This window comes from Oratosquilla oratoria, chromosome 27, assembly GCF_046742065.1.
Source record: "Oratosquilla oratoria isolate Oo_2021 chromosome 27, ASM4674206v1, whole genome shotgun sequence".
Taxonomy (NCBI): Eukaryota; Metazoa; Arthropoda; class Malacostraca; order Stomatopoda; family Squillidae; genus Oratosquilla; species Oratosquilla oratoria.
Window position 1 is genome coordinate 6,855,069 of NC_134803.1, and position 16,193 is coordinate 6,871,261.

Here is a 16,193-nt window from a genome sequence, read left to right on the forward strand (position 1 = left end):
CCAATTTAATAAAATTATCCGACAACCGTTACAATGTAATTCACACACTCTGCCACTAAGGGGAAAAATGGACTACTTTCGTCTTTCAGAAAGTCGGCTGAACAAAACCATCTGGCTTCAGTTGTGACAAAATCCACACTCTACATTGTGCAAGAGCTATATCCCTCAGAGAATGAAATTATGCCGTATTAACTAAAACAAAAGCACTCAAGTAAGTTACAAGTTGAAAGGAGTCATCTGGCTTCAGTACAAAATCCACACTCTACATTGTATAAGAGCTATATCCCTCAGAGAATGAAATTATGTCGTATTAACTAAAACAAAAGCACTCAAGTAAGTTACACGTTGAAAGGAGTTCTCAGTGGCCGATCAAAGAGGATGACCAATGGTTAATTTTGCAGTTTCTCACGCCTTCCTGAAGAACCACGCACACGAATGTAGCCGAGGGCTGTGGAATCAATCATCTGTGTTACTGTTTTACAAATACCTAAATTTTTCGCCTCCCTTCTCCTTTCTTTCTTAACTGTTGTTAACGCCAGTGTTCCCAGTTACTTTGTACATGATAACTTTTGCTATCTTATTATATGTTTCTTCTTCGTGTGATGTGCAATTCATACTATTGCAATATATCCCGACCTAGGTTTAAGGGGGGACTGAACACCTTAAAAGAAAAAGAATATATATATATATATATATATATATATATATACATATATATATATATATGTATATATAAATATATATATATATTTATACGTATACACACACACACACACACACACACACACACACACACACACACACACACACACACACACACACATAAATATATATAAATATATATAAATATATATATATATAAAAAATATATAAATATATTTATATATATGTAATGTTTATGATCTTTCGACTTGAAACTTTCAGGTTGTATTTAAAATATAGGTAGAAATATATTGTGGACCCGAGAACTTGCTGCATATTGACGTCATACAGTTATGACGTCATAGCGGTTTTTTATGTAATCGAATACGTACGTCGTATTTTTTGTACTACAGACTTCTGATTTTTTATGGTAACACTTATAGATCCTATAAACACTTTCATCCCTTCCTTTTCAAAAAATCGCTATACAACGTGAGATATAGATGTCGTAAGTACAGCCACTTATGTCACCCATTTTCCCCCCTTTTTTTCACTTAGATGGAGTCCGTCGTTCTGTTTTTCAAGATATGGAAAAAAAAAAAAACTGGCGTGGAAATAAAGATATGCCTATTACACACTACCAAAAGCATTTTCAGGCTGCTACAATTGATTAAAAAAATTTGGCAGATTTTAATTACAATTATTTGTGGTTTTGAGATACGAGCGTTTAAAGTTTTCAGCATTGTATATCTCTTATTTATTGTGCGATTTTCATTATATTCACACACATTATTATATAATGTATATTGAATAAGTTGACAATAAATATTTTCATATATATACGTATCTACTATATATGTTAAATTTAATGTATTTGTTACTTGTCAAGCTGTCCTATTCATAATTGAATATTTTGCGCTTTTACCGGTTAAACCTCACTTCTGGGGTGTCATCACTTTGTCAAATCATTGTAGAGCCACACTTGCATCGTGCAATTTCATGAACCCACCGCAACATGTTATCTAAGTCCACTTATAAATATTCTCTATCTCCACTTTTGTCACTAGAAATGTCCAAATCTCAACTATATTCAACTTTTTTCCTATGATATGGAAGAAAGCACTTTGTCAGCTGTGTTGTCAGGTGTGGTGGTATTTGACGGTGGAGATGGTGTTGGCAGTGGAGGTGGTGACGCGCGAGGCAGTCATCCCTCCTCCTCACTCTCAAGCTCTGCGCTCCTTGTAGCACAACTTTCACTCCACTTTTGGCTAATTTTTCTCATATTTTCCTTGGCTTTCCTCTTCATCGTGATGCAGTTAATGATTGGAAATCTAGTAAGTGTAGTAATGTTCAGGAAATAGGGCAAACAGCGGCACAAGAACACAATATCGCCACAGTCAGTGAGGTGTTTATGCATCAATCTACTCTGATGTTTGATGGGTAACTTAGGTTTGAAGATTGCTGTGTACACCAGTGACACCACACGGAAGAGGAAGTCACACTCATGCCAGACGTACAAAAATATAGCTGTTTCATGGAATTAGACAAGCAAAAACAAGACATATTTATAGATATTTAGGGCCTAACTTTGCGTGAGCCATTTAAATTGACACGCCTCCTGGGCCCTTTAAACTCCCTCCATTATTCTTGGGAGGAAAAAGTTATTCATATTCTCCTTTTATGATGTTTATATAAAAAAAAATCGATTTTTTTATGAAAATTTCATGAATAAAGATGTTCAGCCCCCTCTTAAGGCTTGAGCTTATCAGAATCTTCATCACAGTATTTCAGTTAACGTAAAACTGCTTCATCATACCGGATGACATCAACCTGAGCATAAAAAATCTGGTAAATCACAGTTTATAGCAGCAACATTATACCAAACATGTACTCTCTGTATAATACTTTTAAAGTGATCTTTAACTTCTTCATCACAGCAGTTCAGTTAACGTAAAACTGCTTCACCATACCGGATGACATCAACCTGAGCATAAAAATTCTGGTAAATCACAGTTTCTAGCGGCAACATTTTACCAAACATATGCTCTCTGTATAATACTTTTAAAGTGATCTTTAACTTCTTCATCACAGCAGTTCAATTAACATTAAAACTGCTTCGCCATACCGGATGACATCAACCTGAGCATAAAAATTCTGGTAAATCACAGTTTATAGCAGCAACATTTTACTAAACATATACTCTCTGTATCATACTTTTAAAGTGATCTTCAACTTCTTCATCACAGCAGTTCAGTTAACATAAAACTGCTTCACCATACCGGATGACATCAACCTGAGCATAAAAATTCTGGTAAATCACAGCTTATAGCAGCAACATTTTACCAAACATATACTCTCTGTATCATACTTTTAAAGTGATCTTCAACTTCTTCATCACAGCAGTTCAGTTAACATAGAACTGCTTCACCATACCGGATGACATCAACCTGAGCATGAAAATTCTGGTAAATCACAGTTTATAGCAGCAACATTTTACTAAACATATACTCTCTGTATAATACTTTTAAAGTGATCTTTAACTTCTTCGACGCACCGGATGACATCAACCTGAACATGGAAATTCTGGTAAATCACAGTTTATAGCAGCAACATTTTACCAAACATATACTCTCTGTATAATACTTTTAAAGTGATCTTTAACTTCTTCGACACACCGGATGACATCAACCTGAGCATAAAAAAATTGGTAAATCGCAGTTTATAGCAGCAACATTTTACCAAACATATACTCTCTGTATAATACTTTTAAAGTAATCTCTAATTTTTTCGACACAATGACGCCTACGCAGGCGTCATGAGGGGCGAATGGGTATACGAGGTTGCCGACGTCGTCGTCTTGATTGTATTTATTTTGTAGTTGTAGCTGAATGACCCCCGAATTATGTGAACTGGTTTGATCACGTATTCTGTGTTTATCATTACCCAGATTGAAAGAGAACGAGTGATACAGCAGTGACTTTATATCTTATAAAGTGAGCAGTGTGATGCATCGTACATTAGGCATCCGATGCTATGCGCGAGTATGTGATTCGTGTCGAAGAGGTTAAGACTAAGGCTCGTGTTCTTTGTAACCTTTCTTATTTTGCTTTGCACACATGGATCATACAGCACTTACAAGTATATCTATTTGCTGTTGCTAAATTCAGGCTTTTTTTTATATATATAACAAGCACCCGGACCTGGCTTCGCCAGGTGTGCTTGGCCTACGGCGTAGCTCGCTTCGCTTCGCTTGGCAATATTTCGTAAAGATTCTCTTAGCAATATTTCGTAAAGATTCTCTTGGTAATATTTCGTAAAGATTCTCTTGTTAACATTTGGTAAAGATTCTCTTGGCAATATTTCGTAAATATTTTCTCATTAATATTTCGTTAAAGATTCTTTTGTCAGAATTCCGTAAAGATTCTCTTTTCCTTGCTTCGCTTGGCAACATTTCGTAAAGATTCTCTTAGCAATATTTCGTAAAGATTCTCTTGGTAATATTTCGTAAAGATTCTCTTGTTAACATTTGGTAAAGATTCTCTTGGCAATATTTCGTAAATATTTTCTCATTAATATTTCGTAAAGATTCTTTTGTCAGAATTCCGTAAAGATTATCTTTTTCTTGTTAGCACCACTTTCTTTTTCCATGGTAATATTAGTGTTTCCGGTGATGACTCATTTCCGGGTTGGGCCTTGCGTAGGAGGTTGGAAGGTTTAGAGAGAAATATTTTTTTACGTTAGTGGAGTGGAGATTTTCTTGGCAATATTTCGTAAAGATTCTCTTAGCAATATTTCGTAAAGATTCTCTTGGTAATATTTCGTAAAGATTCTCTTGTTAACATTTGGTAAAGATTCTCTTGGCAATATTTCGTAAATATTTTCTCATTAATATTTCGTAAAGATTCTTTTGTCAGAATTCCGTAATTCCGTTTTTATATATATAGATTCTCTTGGCAATATTTCGTAAAGATTCTCTTAGCGTTATTTCGTAAAGATTCTCTTGGTAATATTTCGTAAAGATTCTCTGAGTCTGAGTCAGATGTGTCCCCGGGAGTTAGTGTTTCCGGTGATGACTCATTTCCGGAGTAGGAGGTTGGAAGGTTTTAGAGAGAAATATTTTTTTATGTATATAGATTTCAAAACTTAGATCAACTTGTTACTGTCTTCAATTTCTCTCATAATTTCTCGTATATCTCTCTCTCTGCAATCCTATCTGTATGGCTTTCTAATTCTTCGTATAGATTAATATGAGCAAAATAGAAATATCTATATTATATCTCTGTCTTCAGAAATATAGTTAAGTCTAAACTCTTTATTTTATGTGATTTTTTGAACTTTTATACCTTTTGTACTTTACCTCACTTGCAAACATAAATAATCTATATGGTGTCTCTCCGCTTCCACAGATGCCCCCCCCCCTCAAAAAAAAAGACTGGTGCCAGTACTGATGAATGTGGTTATATCTCTGTCTTCAGAAATGTAGTTAAGTCCAAACTCTTTATTTATTATGTGATTTTTTTTTAACTTTTATAACTGTTGTATTTTACCTCACTTTCAAACATAAATAATTTATATGTTGTCTCTTCACTTCCACAGGTTATTCTTCTTTGCCCCTCCCCAAAAAAGAAAATAAATAAATAATAAATAAAAAGACTGGTGCCAGTACTGATGAATGTGGTTATATCTCTGTCTTCAGAAATGTAGTTAAGTCCAAACTCTTTATTTTTTATGTTTTTTTTTTTAACATTTATACCTTTTGTACTTTACCTCATTTGCAAACATAAATAATCTATATGGTGTCTCTCCGCTTCCACAGGTGCCACCCCCCCCCAAAAAAAAAAAAAAAAACTGGTGCCAGTACTGATGAATGTGACACCTCACTTATCACATCCTCCTTCAACTGTGTGCACTGCCATTCCATTTCCCTCCTTTCAAAATCATTAATTCATCTCAGTAGTTTACCTATGATGCTTCCCTGAAAATCTTATCTTGATAACATATTTCAATGCGTCTATTTAAAGTGTCTTTTTAACTATTCCTCTTGTTTCTTGAACATACAGAATAAAATATTAAATTTCCTTTTGCATTATACCTGTCATTCTGTCTGAGAATATCAGAAGTTTTGAGAGTCAAGATTCTTCTTCAGGATTACGTCCTTTTCTTAATGGGTGGGTGGGGGGGAAGGATAAACACATCCATGTGGCTAAGATAGCAACCCTCTACATGGGAAAATCCGTGGAGGTGATAATATTAGTAAATGAATGTACACAACATTTAGCATATACAGTACACGCGATCACACACACATGCACACACTTAGATACACAAACACACACACACATATACACACTTTGATAAACAAGCACAGACTTACACACACACACACACACACACACACACACACACACACACACACACACACACACACACACACACACACACACACACACACACACACACACACACACACACACACACACACACACACACACACACACACACACACACTTACACTTATACAATCCTGCACACAGAAAAAATAGAGCAGCTATAAATGGGGGGAGGAGTATGACAAAAGTCATAGTAATAAAAAGATATATTGGAGGGAATTCAAGAGAGGAGTGGTAGGTGATTCAAACAGAGAAGAAAATGTAAAAGGCGGAGATGAACACATGTTAACGGAAGAGGTGAAGGCAAGGGGAAAATGAGCAGAGTATTTTTGTGAGCTGTTGAATGTGGAGGAGGATAGGGAGCGATTGGTGATAGCATTGGGAGGCGCTAAGAAAATGACGTTGATGTGAGAGAAAAATGGAGGAGAAAAAAATGAGGTACAAGTAATTTTGAAAATATGAAAATAAATAAATAACCAGTGATAAATTGGTGTAATGTGGAGTGTACATTAATAGGAAACTGGCTAGTGAGGTTGTTTAATGTGTGCCTATGGGAGGGTAGAGTGTCGGAAGAAGGACTGGAGGAGTGTTTGCGTAGTTTTCCCTATGACTTGTATCCCTGTCAACTATAACAAGACATCTTTCAATTCTACCGACACCCAAATTCCTCACTGGCGTTTCGTCAGAGTCATGGAGTGGACACGTGAACCTCAGCGGACACTTGGGTCGCGGCGGACAGCTAAACCCCAGCGGGCATTTGGCCCACAATGATAGACAAATTCCTCCGTCATCTCACACTTGTGATGTGACCTCCCCCAGCATGTTATGTTGTGACCGACCCCTGAGCTTTCTTTCTGTACTGTCTTGTAGTTTCGATATCTATTACATTGAAAATGCTAACTGAGTTTAGCGAAACGTTTGTATACTCTTCCTCAACAATCGTTGCTAATGTTTATTGGTAATCTATTATTCCGTCTTTCCTATGACCAAAAATCAACGTTCAGAGGACTTGAAAGTCTACTCAAGACGTTTTATAGCGTCGAATGCACAGTTGTTTTTAACAAAATATGTTTAAAAGGAAATCTGCTGCCAAGATTTATCAATATACGGCTATGCAATGACGCATCAATACAAAAAAGTAACACCCTCAACCTTAGAATGTCTCTAATCGAGGATGAGCTCCAAGTAAAATCTCAGTTGGTCGATTCCCTTCGCCCTGAGTTCGAGTCCCAAGAGGGACTTTGGAATTACCTTGACATCACCTTCCAGACAAAAAAGGAGTTGGAAGTAGACCTCTGTCGTATCGTAAATGCCTACAGGGAAGTCTATCACAAGGAAGAACGTGAAGAAACTCTCCTCCATCAACAGTGGTCCCATCAAGATCACTCGCCCCAGCAAAGGATATAACTTGACGGATTTCTAACTTAACCGTGACCTTGTTGAACACCTGCAGCTAGGTTTAGATTGTCATGTTCTGTTAAAACCCAAACTATATAGTAAACGTGTTGAGATTGAAGTCCTACTTGAGCAGATTCACCATCTTGCCAAGGATGGTAAGGTGGAGGTCAACTCTAATGCCCAAACTGGGCTAGTCTCCGAGGCCAACAATAGCAAAGTCTTTACCAGCGAACCCCTTAAGAAGCGCCACTTTGATGCAGCCAAACAACTCCGAAGCCACTAGTACATCACCGTCAGAAGGGCCGACAAAGTTGCTGTCTTTGCCCTTATCTCCACTGATGAATACCTTTCGAAAATCGATGATATTCTCAGGGACCCGACTAAATTCAAAAGAATCAACCATGACCCCACCCTAGACATTATAAGAAGCACCAACAAGACCACAGACTCCATTATTTATATATATATATATATATATATATATATATACAATATATATATATATATATATATATATATATTTATATATTTATTTACTTATTTATTTATCTATTTATTTGATTTATTTATTTAGTTATTTGGTTATTTATTTACTTATTTATTTACTTATTTATTTATTCACTGATTGATTGATTGATTGATTGATTGATTGATTGATTGATTGATTGATTGATTGATTGATTGATTTATCAATTTATTTATTTGTTTATTTATTTATTTTAGGAATGTCCCCTTTGGAGCTACAGAGAGTAGGAGGCCTAGTCCTATGTCTGTCTCATTTTTGTCGCCTTTTACGACTCAAGTGGAAGCACTTGACGACAGTATTCCTCTCCCCTACCACAGGGCTCGGCTAAAAAAAGGAAATGAACATTCAGAGAAGTGGTACAGAACAGTATTAAGAGTGGGAGGACAGTATAATAAAATATCATAATTTCTCTATAAATAGAGATTTTCTCTGTCACAGACAAAATTATGTGTGGTTCTGATTTGTAGAGTAGCCCTATAAAGTATCACCTGCATGCTACTGAGCAGCTTTTAACCCCACAATTACATGCAGCCAATACCCCAGTTGGGCAGATGTGAAATGGGTTAAGAGTATGAAAGAAATTATTGAGAGTAATAAAGATATGTTTTGGAAGGAAATTAAGAGAGAAAGAGAAGGCGAATCAAGTAGAGAAGAAAAGGTAAAAGGAGCAGATGGAGAAGCGATAATGGAAGAGACGGCAGTAAAAGGAACAGGGCAGAATATTTTAGAGAGTTGATGAATTCCAATACATACTTTATGTCAAGGCATATTCACGAATGATAGCCATTCATTGCAATGGAACTTACACACATATATTGTTGTATGAATGCTAAATATAAGGTGTATCTGACAACCTACACCAAATATGCTTAGATAGGCATATTCCTCTATATATATGCGGCGACTACATCGCCAGAGAGAGAGGAGACTAGGGGAGATACTCTCCCTTAGACTCAGTAGAAGAAATATTCTTCTGCAAGGGATTATATCCCAACGCTTGTAAATATATATATATATATCAAGCCAAATAAACCAAGAAAGCCCGAAGAGGATATATGTTTCCCTGCTCACCCTTACGTGTAGCTAAAATAGGGCTACATATTGGTGTGAAGCGGTGGTGGCAGCCCGCTACCCTTAGACCCCGCCGATACCCGTCTAAAACCCTCGTCCCCTACCAGGCCTGCCGACTGCCAGACCGCCCACCGACTGCCAGATCTTCCTCACACCTCCGAAGATAAGCCGCTCGTCCACGACTAGCCACGCCTACCAGGTCTGCCGTCTGCCAGCTCACCTGTCCATCAGCTTGACCACCGTCGCTGCCTGCCAGTTCGCCTACCATGTCTGCCGTTTGTCAGCTCACCTGCCCAACAGCTCGCTTGACCAGGGCTGCTGACTGCAAGAATGTCTGCCGACTACCTCAGGTGTAACCTGTAGTTGTAGCTATTTTGAAGAAAGTCTGTGGTGAAAATGATAAGGCATTCGATATCAACTACCTGGTGCCAGTTTGCTACCAATCCGAAGAAAATCACTTGTCCTTCACAACATTTGATTAGCAGCACTCCCAGAATCGCCCGCCCGGTTACACTACTACCCACGCTACCCCTCCGTAGTGTGTCTGTGTAGGAGAGACCATCCCGATTACACGAGTACCCACGCTACCCTCCCCCGTAGTGTGTCTGAATAGCCATTCACCGGTTACACGACTAAAATTGTCAGCCCAAAGCAGTGATTCCCAGCAACGCAACCTAAGCAAAAGCATCGCGCAATACTCCGTAAGAAATACTACTTAATCATTCTCCCACTTCTAGAAGAAACCCACACGACTCCAAGAGTTCGCGAGGAACCCAATCCCAGCGCACTGACTTCAGGGTTGATAGTTCCAAGCGACTCTATTCAGCACGCCTCCCAGCGAACGTCACATCAGTCCCGTCTACACAATGTAACCCTCACTAACCATCACCAACCATGCACATGATCCACACACATACGAGACGGTACTCGACTTTAGCAAGAACTCCAAATCTTGCAGACCTTACAAATTCTTCAATCAAAAAACAATCCGACTCAATGTTACGCAAGACAACATAACGCCCCCGCGGCATGCCTAATGTCACCAGACAAATCCATTGACCCCTCTTTTCATACCTACCCCAGTTACATTACTGTAATTTCAATATATACTCCATATCTAGCCATATCCACCAATAATATAAGTAAACCCAGTATAATGGAACTAACACCCATATATATGTTTAATGACTAACACATCTCCCATACAATCTACGCTAGCATGCTCATCTAAGCACCTTTCGTTCTTATAACGTCGGCTGTGGCCGTCATAGAAGAAGGCTGTCTAGCTCAAGAACCTAGTCAGTAGAGGTAGGGAGACCCTCTCCCTTATCCACCCCCAGGGAAGATCCTTTTTCCCTTTGTACTATATCCGGAATACCCGAAAATAAATCGCCAAAAGTCCCACCGAGGCTTTACATCATCTGCTAAATCACATTTTATGTACAAAAAAAAACTTTTTTTGGTTACACACATCACACTCCGTAAACGTCCTCTCCAAGCAGCGATTGCATTTCTACCCACTCCAGCACCCCAACCCATGTCGGCAACCATCGTGAATACCAAACATAATATACCTACTAATTTGATTTAAAAATTCTAACTATTCATGTACGAAGCATGACAGGAATTTCGCGTTGGTCAAGTTACCGACGGGAGTGGCCCGCGGCGAGACCCTACCCAGTCTCGCGCATCTACCCCAACCCCCTCCATCGCCGTGAATCACGGTAATGACCAGAAATTTCGCATTGGTCAAGCGTAGCCAACGGGAGTGGCCCGCGGCGAAACCCTGTCCAATCCCGCGCCTCCACCCCCCACCCCCATCTCCACCGCCAAGACCCACGGCAAAAACCAGGAACTCTGCGTCGGTTGAGCGTAGCCGACGGGAGTGGCCCACGGCGAGATTCTGCCCAATCCCGCGCCTCCATCCCTCTCCACCGCCATGACCCACGGCAAGGACTAGGAAATTCACGTCGGCCAGAGACTGATCTCAACACTCTACCCAACTCCGCACCTCCATCCCCCTGTCAACCGCCGTGACCCACGGCAAGGACCAGGTACTTCGCGTCGGTTGAACGTGACCATCAGGAAATTGGCCACGTTCTCCAACCAGCTCGTCTGCTCATCCCCTTCCTCCGCCTGAGACATCAAGTATCAACAAGCGAGAAAACTGGAAGGTCAACAAAATTCAGACAAACCAGCATCAACTTCTTCAAAGCACCGTCAGTCTCCAGTTACCCGACTGTGCATCTGGACTCCACATCAAATCCACTTAGATCTACGTTACGTAAAGAACCCTAGTTCCCAAAATTTTACACATAACTACACAAACATGTATATACATTCAAATAGAAAGTTACAATCTAATATAGGAAAACCGTATTCACAAATTACCAGATACCAAATGAAACAAAGAATCAATTACACACATTAAATAGTAGAGATATAGCAACAAGAATCAAAGATACAACTATATATAATGTATTAATGAAAATATACAATCTATAACAAAAATAGAGATAGTACTGTATACATAATACCAAACACTATGTAAATATTCACAGAAATCATGAGATATCAATGATTAACATACCAAACATTTCCCAGTGCATTTTTTATTCAATATACTTGCAATATATTTTTGAAACGCGTTCTATAAGATATAAAAGACAACACACCTCTCAAGTACAATCCATAATACTAAGACACAATAACCATAATATCAACCCCGCTATCATGCATATCTAGATACTAAATATCTTTCTTGTTAACCCATGTATAATAATTTGATATCTCATTAACAGTAAACTAAATCAGACTAACACACCCAGCAAATATGCACAACTCAGCAAGTTCCACCCCCAACCCCACCCGACCCAAGGCAGACTCACAGCCAGCCACAAGGCCAACACATAATAAAATAAACCAAGGAAAACACAACGACAAAATCCCAATGAACAAAACCAACAAATAAAGGAGAAACCATGCATTTTCACTAAATATTCCACTCACGTCGTGCGTTTGAAAACGTTAATATGGTATTAGCGATCCATTACCTGCCAAAACTAGTCCATTCTATCTATAAAAATCTTCTCTATCTTCCTTCAGCTCGTGACGACCCAGGAATAATACACACACTCACAAGATCAATATATATAACGTTACATGAACAATCACATTTTAATAATATCGAACTCAAAACTATAATTTCATTAATTGTAAACAAAATATACATTAGTCTAAACTCAAAGTTAGATTGCGCAAACTTACATGTAATTCACCTGAACAAATGAAATACTCTCACCTTACCAACTCAAATCTGATACGATGTAACTGACAAACCTAACCAACGTACAGAAATATTTCGCATAAAATTCAAGAAAGACACATCCTCAAGATAAAATTACAAACTTCCCACTCAAAGTTAGCCAATCACTATTTCATCTCATAAACAATATTCAAAATCCATACATCAAATATAGTACTTACAAAAACCATCACCTCAATCATACATTGTTTTTAAACTCAAAGTCAACTTCAATGAAGCAAACATATTTCACTATAAAAGTTTATATTAACTTATACTGTATTGAATAAGTCAATAGTTGATATATTTGTCCTATATACAATGTTAGGTTTCTAGTTTTGATATATTTGTCCAATATAATGTTAGGTTACAAAGAAAGCAATGGCCTCCGCTAGCGGACCCAGGGATCTGCGTGCGCACATCCTGTGTAATAGTAATTCTTGATATATATATATATATATATATATATATATATATATATATATATATATATATATATATATATATATATATATATGTATATATATATATACATATATACTACAGCTTACTAAATGCATTCTGAAATATAATAATGTACGTAAACCTCCTCCTTTTAATAGTACTCATTCAAGTCAACAATGATTTTTACAAGTCAATATCTCCCACTAGCGATGTGACACATTATCATATGTTCTTTGCAATTGTATACCAAACCCCATTGTCTCGTCCTTAATCCAAGGTACGAGGACGTGTAACTGAATGCCGTTATTGGGCTAGTGACGACCGGGAAGATTGACAGTCGGTTTTAGCTTCTGGGTTTTATTGACGTCACTATGTACATACACTAGCACACCCGGCCCAGACTAGGCCTAAAAGGAGACTGACCGCGACCTGACCCCGGCAACCCTTAAATACTCTCCTTGAGTACCGAAAAGTAGCTTACCTCTGGTTGGCAAAGGGTTGCCGGGCGTAGGCCTGAAGTGTGTTTCTTTGAGTATACAAATACCTGAAGTACAGGCTTATTAAAGACTTAACTCTAACATTCTTATTACAAGTCCGAAGGCCGACTACTTCTACACAGACTGTGAATATATGGTTCCTCTCACTGCTGATGCCGCGATGGTATAAGCCGACATAGCATATGTGGGGGATTGTCCACCACATTTACCCCCCTTCCCCTGCGAAGCGTGGAATCGTGATGTCCGAGCAGGGGGGGGGGGTGACGTCAGTAGCACGTGAGTCGTGATGTCCGATTGGGTGAGCGCTCGGAAACACGTTACACGGGGGCGCCGCGCCTACGGGCAGGAAAAGGGTGCCGGTGACACCGTACCAAGTACCGGCCCCCACTGTGGGCGGATACACACTGTTGACCTGGTACCGCTGGGGCCTGCGCACTACCCGGCCCGACTGCAATATTGTGCCCTCCGGGTTGAAATCTCCGTCTCCTGGGGTTATGTGGAGGTGGCCCTGGTGGGGACTGAGCGGCGCGGGAAGTGCGATGGACTCTGGTGGACCCTGTGTGGGCGTCGGTGGGCGCGGAAGGACCTGACTGCCAGGGGGCGGCTGTAGTGGTTGATGTAGAGGCGGCTCTGCCTGTGGAGAGGAGGGGGTGGGAGGAGCTGGGTTCTGATGATGAGGTGTTGAAGGAGGAGGTGGAGAGGATGAGGTCGGCGAAGGAGTGAGGGGTAACGTTTCATCTTGGGTTGAACTGGGATGGCCGAGGATCGCGCTAGGGGGTTGAAGAGGAAGGGGGTGAGGAGGGGAAGGAGTGGTGGACAGACGCGGGGAAGGTGGTGGGACCGTTTCGTTTTGTATAGGGAACGGGCGTATGACAACTCTGTGCGGAGTGGGAAATACCATCCTGCAGCAAAAGTTCGAATTCTTGCTTTGCTGCTTGCAAGCGTTCCGGCGGGAGGCGTCTGGGGCGGGCGAAGCACGGCGGGCCGTGCGTGAGAATGGTATGCTCAACGGTGTGACTCAGTTTTCGTGGGTGGGGTAGACTGGACGTGATGGAGGGGAATTCTCGGACGATGTCGTTGTACGGTGAAGGCCCCTGAACGTGCGTAAGCACCGGCGCTGGGGACGTCCAGAGGAAGGTGCGGATAAAGGCGTTGGAAGGTCTGTGTATCAACCGTTGGCGCCGTGCGTCCACCAAAATGTCGTGTTCCCGCAAGAAGTCCAGGCCCAAGATGGGTTGTCCTACGTCCGCCACCACGAAAGTCCACGGGAATGATAGCTCGGGGGCAAAGGAGACGCGCCAGTGCCTGGTGCCGTATGTGGCAATTGGAGTGCCGTTGGCAGCTAAGAGGTCGTACGCCGTATGTGCATGCGTCCTGTCCTTAGCGGCGGGGGGGACAACGCTGATCACGGCGCCCGTGTCGACGAGGAAGTGACATCCAGTAACCGTATCCGTGACGCGCAATAGGGCGCGACTGTGTGCCCGGGACGAGCGAGGGGGGTTGTGACGGGGGCGTGGAGGACAGGCCGTCGGCATACCCTGCGTGGAAGCGGGAGGGACTATCGCCTCCCGCTTGCTGCGTTTCCCGTCCCCCGTGACCATGGCTGATGCTCAAACCAAGTGCATGGAGGGCTGCAGTTTCTAGCCCTGGGGCCAAACGTAGTGTGGTAGAAACAATACGCGCGTCGACGTGGAGGAGGTGGGTCGCGCACGCCCCCTGCACCGACTAGTTGTTCCAGCATGCCTTCGACACGCGCTAAGCGCACATCCAAGGTGTCCGCTGGTGCAGGCCGCGCCGTACTGGCGCGCGCGATAGCGTCAGTAGAAGCACAGGCATTATCACTACACACACGAATCGGCGCACTGTTGTCGACGTTATACACACGAGCACTCTGATTAGAAATGTTACTGTTCACTGATCCAGGGGGCACTAATCCTGCTGCCATATCCTGCGGAGCGAGTGCGTGGAACAACCTGTCGGCTTTCTTCGCATATTCACTGATATCGGTAATGTCTAACAACGTAAGGGGCGCCCGTACGTGCGGCGGGAGTGATTGTTTATGCCGAAACATCACCAATGCATCGGACATCGGTGATCCGGCGGCCCGATTGAGGTCCTTCAGGCGCTCAAGGAAGACTGAGGGCCTGCCGCCGTCGTAGGTGATGGTATGGAGTTCCTCCATGGCGAGCTCCGTAGTTCTCCCGCACGCCTGTTTGAGGGCAACCTTGAGGGCGTCGTACCGGGCAGTCGCTGGGGGATCTGTGAGGAGTGTAGAAATGCGCGCTGCAATTTGTGCAGGGAGGGCCGCAACTGTCAGTCTGAATTTGTAGGGGTCGGTGATTGTGTCATCGTTCGTGGGCCAACAAGCGTCGATGTGCGCGAGCCAGAGGTCGATGTCGTAGGTGAATGGTGGAAGTTGCACCGCCATTGGGGGGTGGGTGGTGTCGAAAACGCCAGAAAAAAAAAACCGGGCTGGGTGTCGAGTCAAAACTCCGGGTTCACCAATGTAACTGGATGCCGTTACTGGGCTAGTGACGACCGGGAAGATTGACAGTCGGTTTTAGCTTCTGGGTTTTATTGACGTCACTATGTACATACACTAGCACACCCGGCCCAGACTAGGCCTAAAAGGAGACTGACCGCGACCTGACCCCGGCAACCCTTAAATACTCTCCTTGAGTACCGAAAAGTAGCTTACCTCTGGTTGGCAAAGGGTTGCCGGGTGTAGGCCTGAAGTGTGTTTCTTTGAGTATACAAATACCTGAAGTACAGGCTTATTAAAGACTTAACTCTAACATTCTTATTACAAGTCCGAAGGCCGACTACTTCTACACAGACTGTGAATATATGGTTCCTCTCACTGCTGATGCCGCGATGGTATAAGCCGACATAGCATATGTGGGGGATTGTCCACCACAGAC

The 16,193-nt window shown here is 41.5% G+C and overlaps 2 protein-coding genes across 2 annotated transcripts; both read right to left on the reverse strand.

The window, feature by feature from the left end:
* Positions 1–14,042: 14,042 nt before the first annotated feature.
* On the reverse strand, positions 14,043–14,807 carry LOC143039721 (uncharacterized). Its single transcript, XM_076209962.1, has one exon. The coding sequence runs from the start codon at positions 14,805–14,807 to the stop codon at positions 14,043–14,045; it is 765 nt and encodes a 254-aa protein (XP_076066077.1).
* Positions 14,808–14,830: 23 nt separating this feature from the next.
* On the reverse strand, positions 14,831–15,700 carry LOC143039722 (uncharacterized). The gene has a single exon (XM_076209963.1). The coding sequence runs from the start codon at positions 15,698–15,700 to the stop codon at positions 14,831–14,833; it is 870 nt and encodes a 289-aa protein (XP_076066078.1).
* Between the last annotated feature and the right edge of the window lie 493 nt (positions 15,701–16,193).

What these genes read in the sequence shown, in the direction of transcription:
- LOC143039722 (XM_076209963.1), bottom strand. Translation starts at nt 15,700, where the DNA reads ATGGCGGTGCAACTTCCACCATTCACCTACGACATCGACCTCTGGCTC.
- LOC143039721 (XM_076209962.1), bottom strand. Translation starts at nt 14,807, where the DNA reads ATGCCGACGGCCTGTCCTCCACGCCCCCGTCACAACCCCCCTCGCTCG.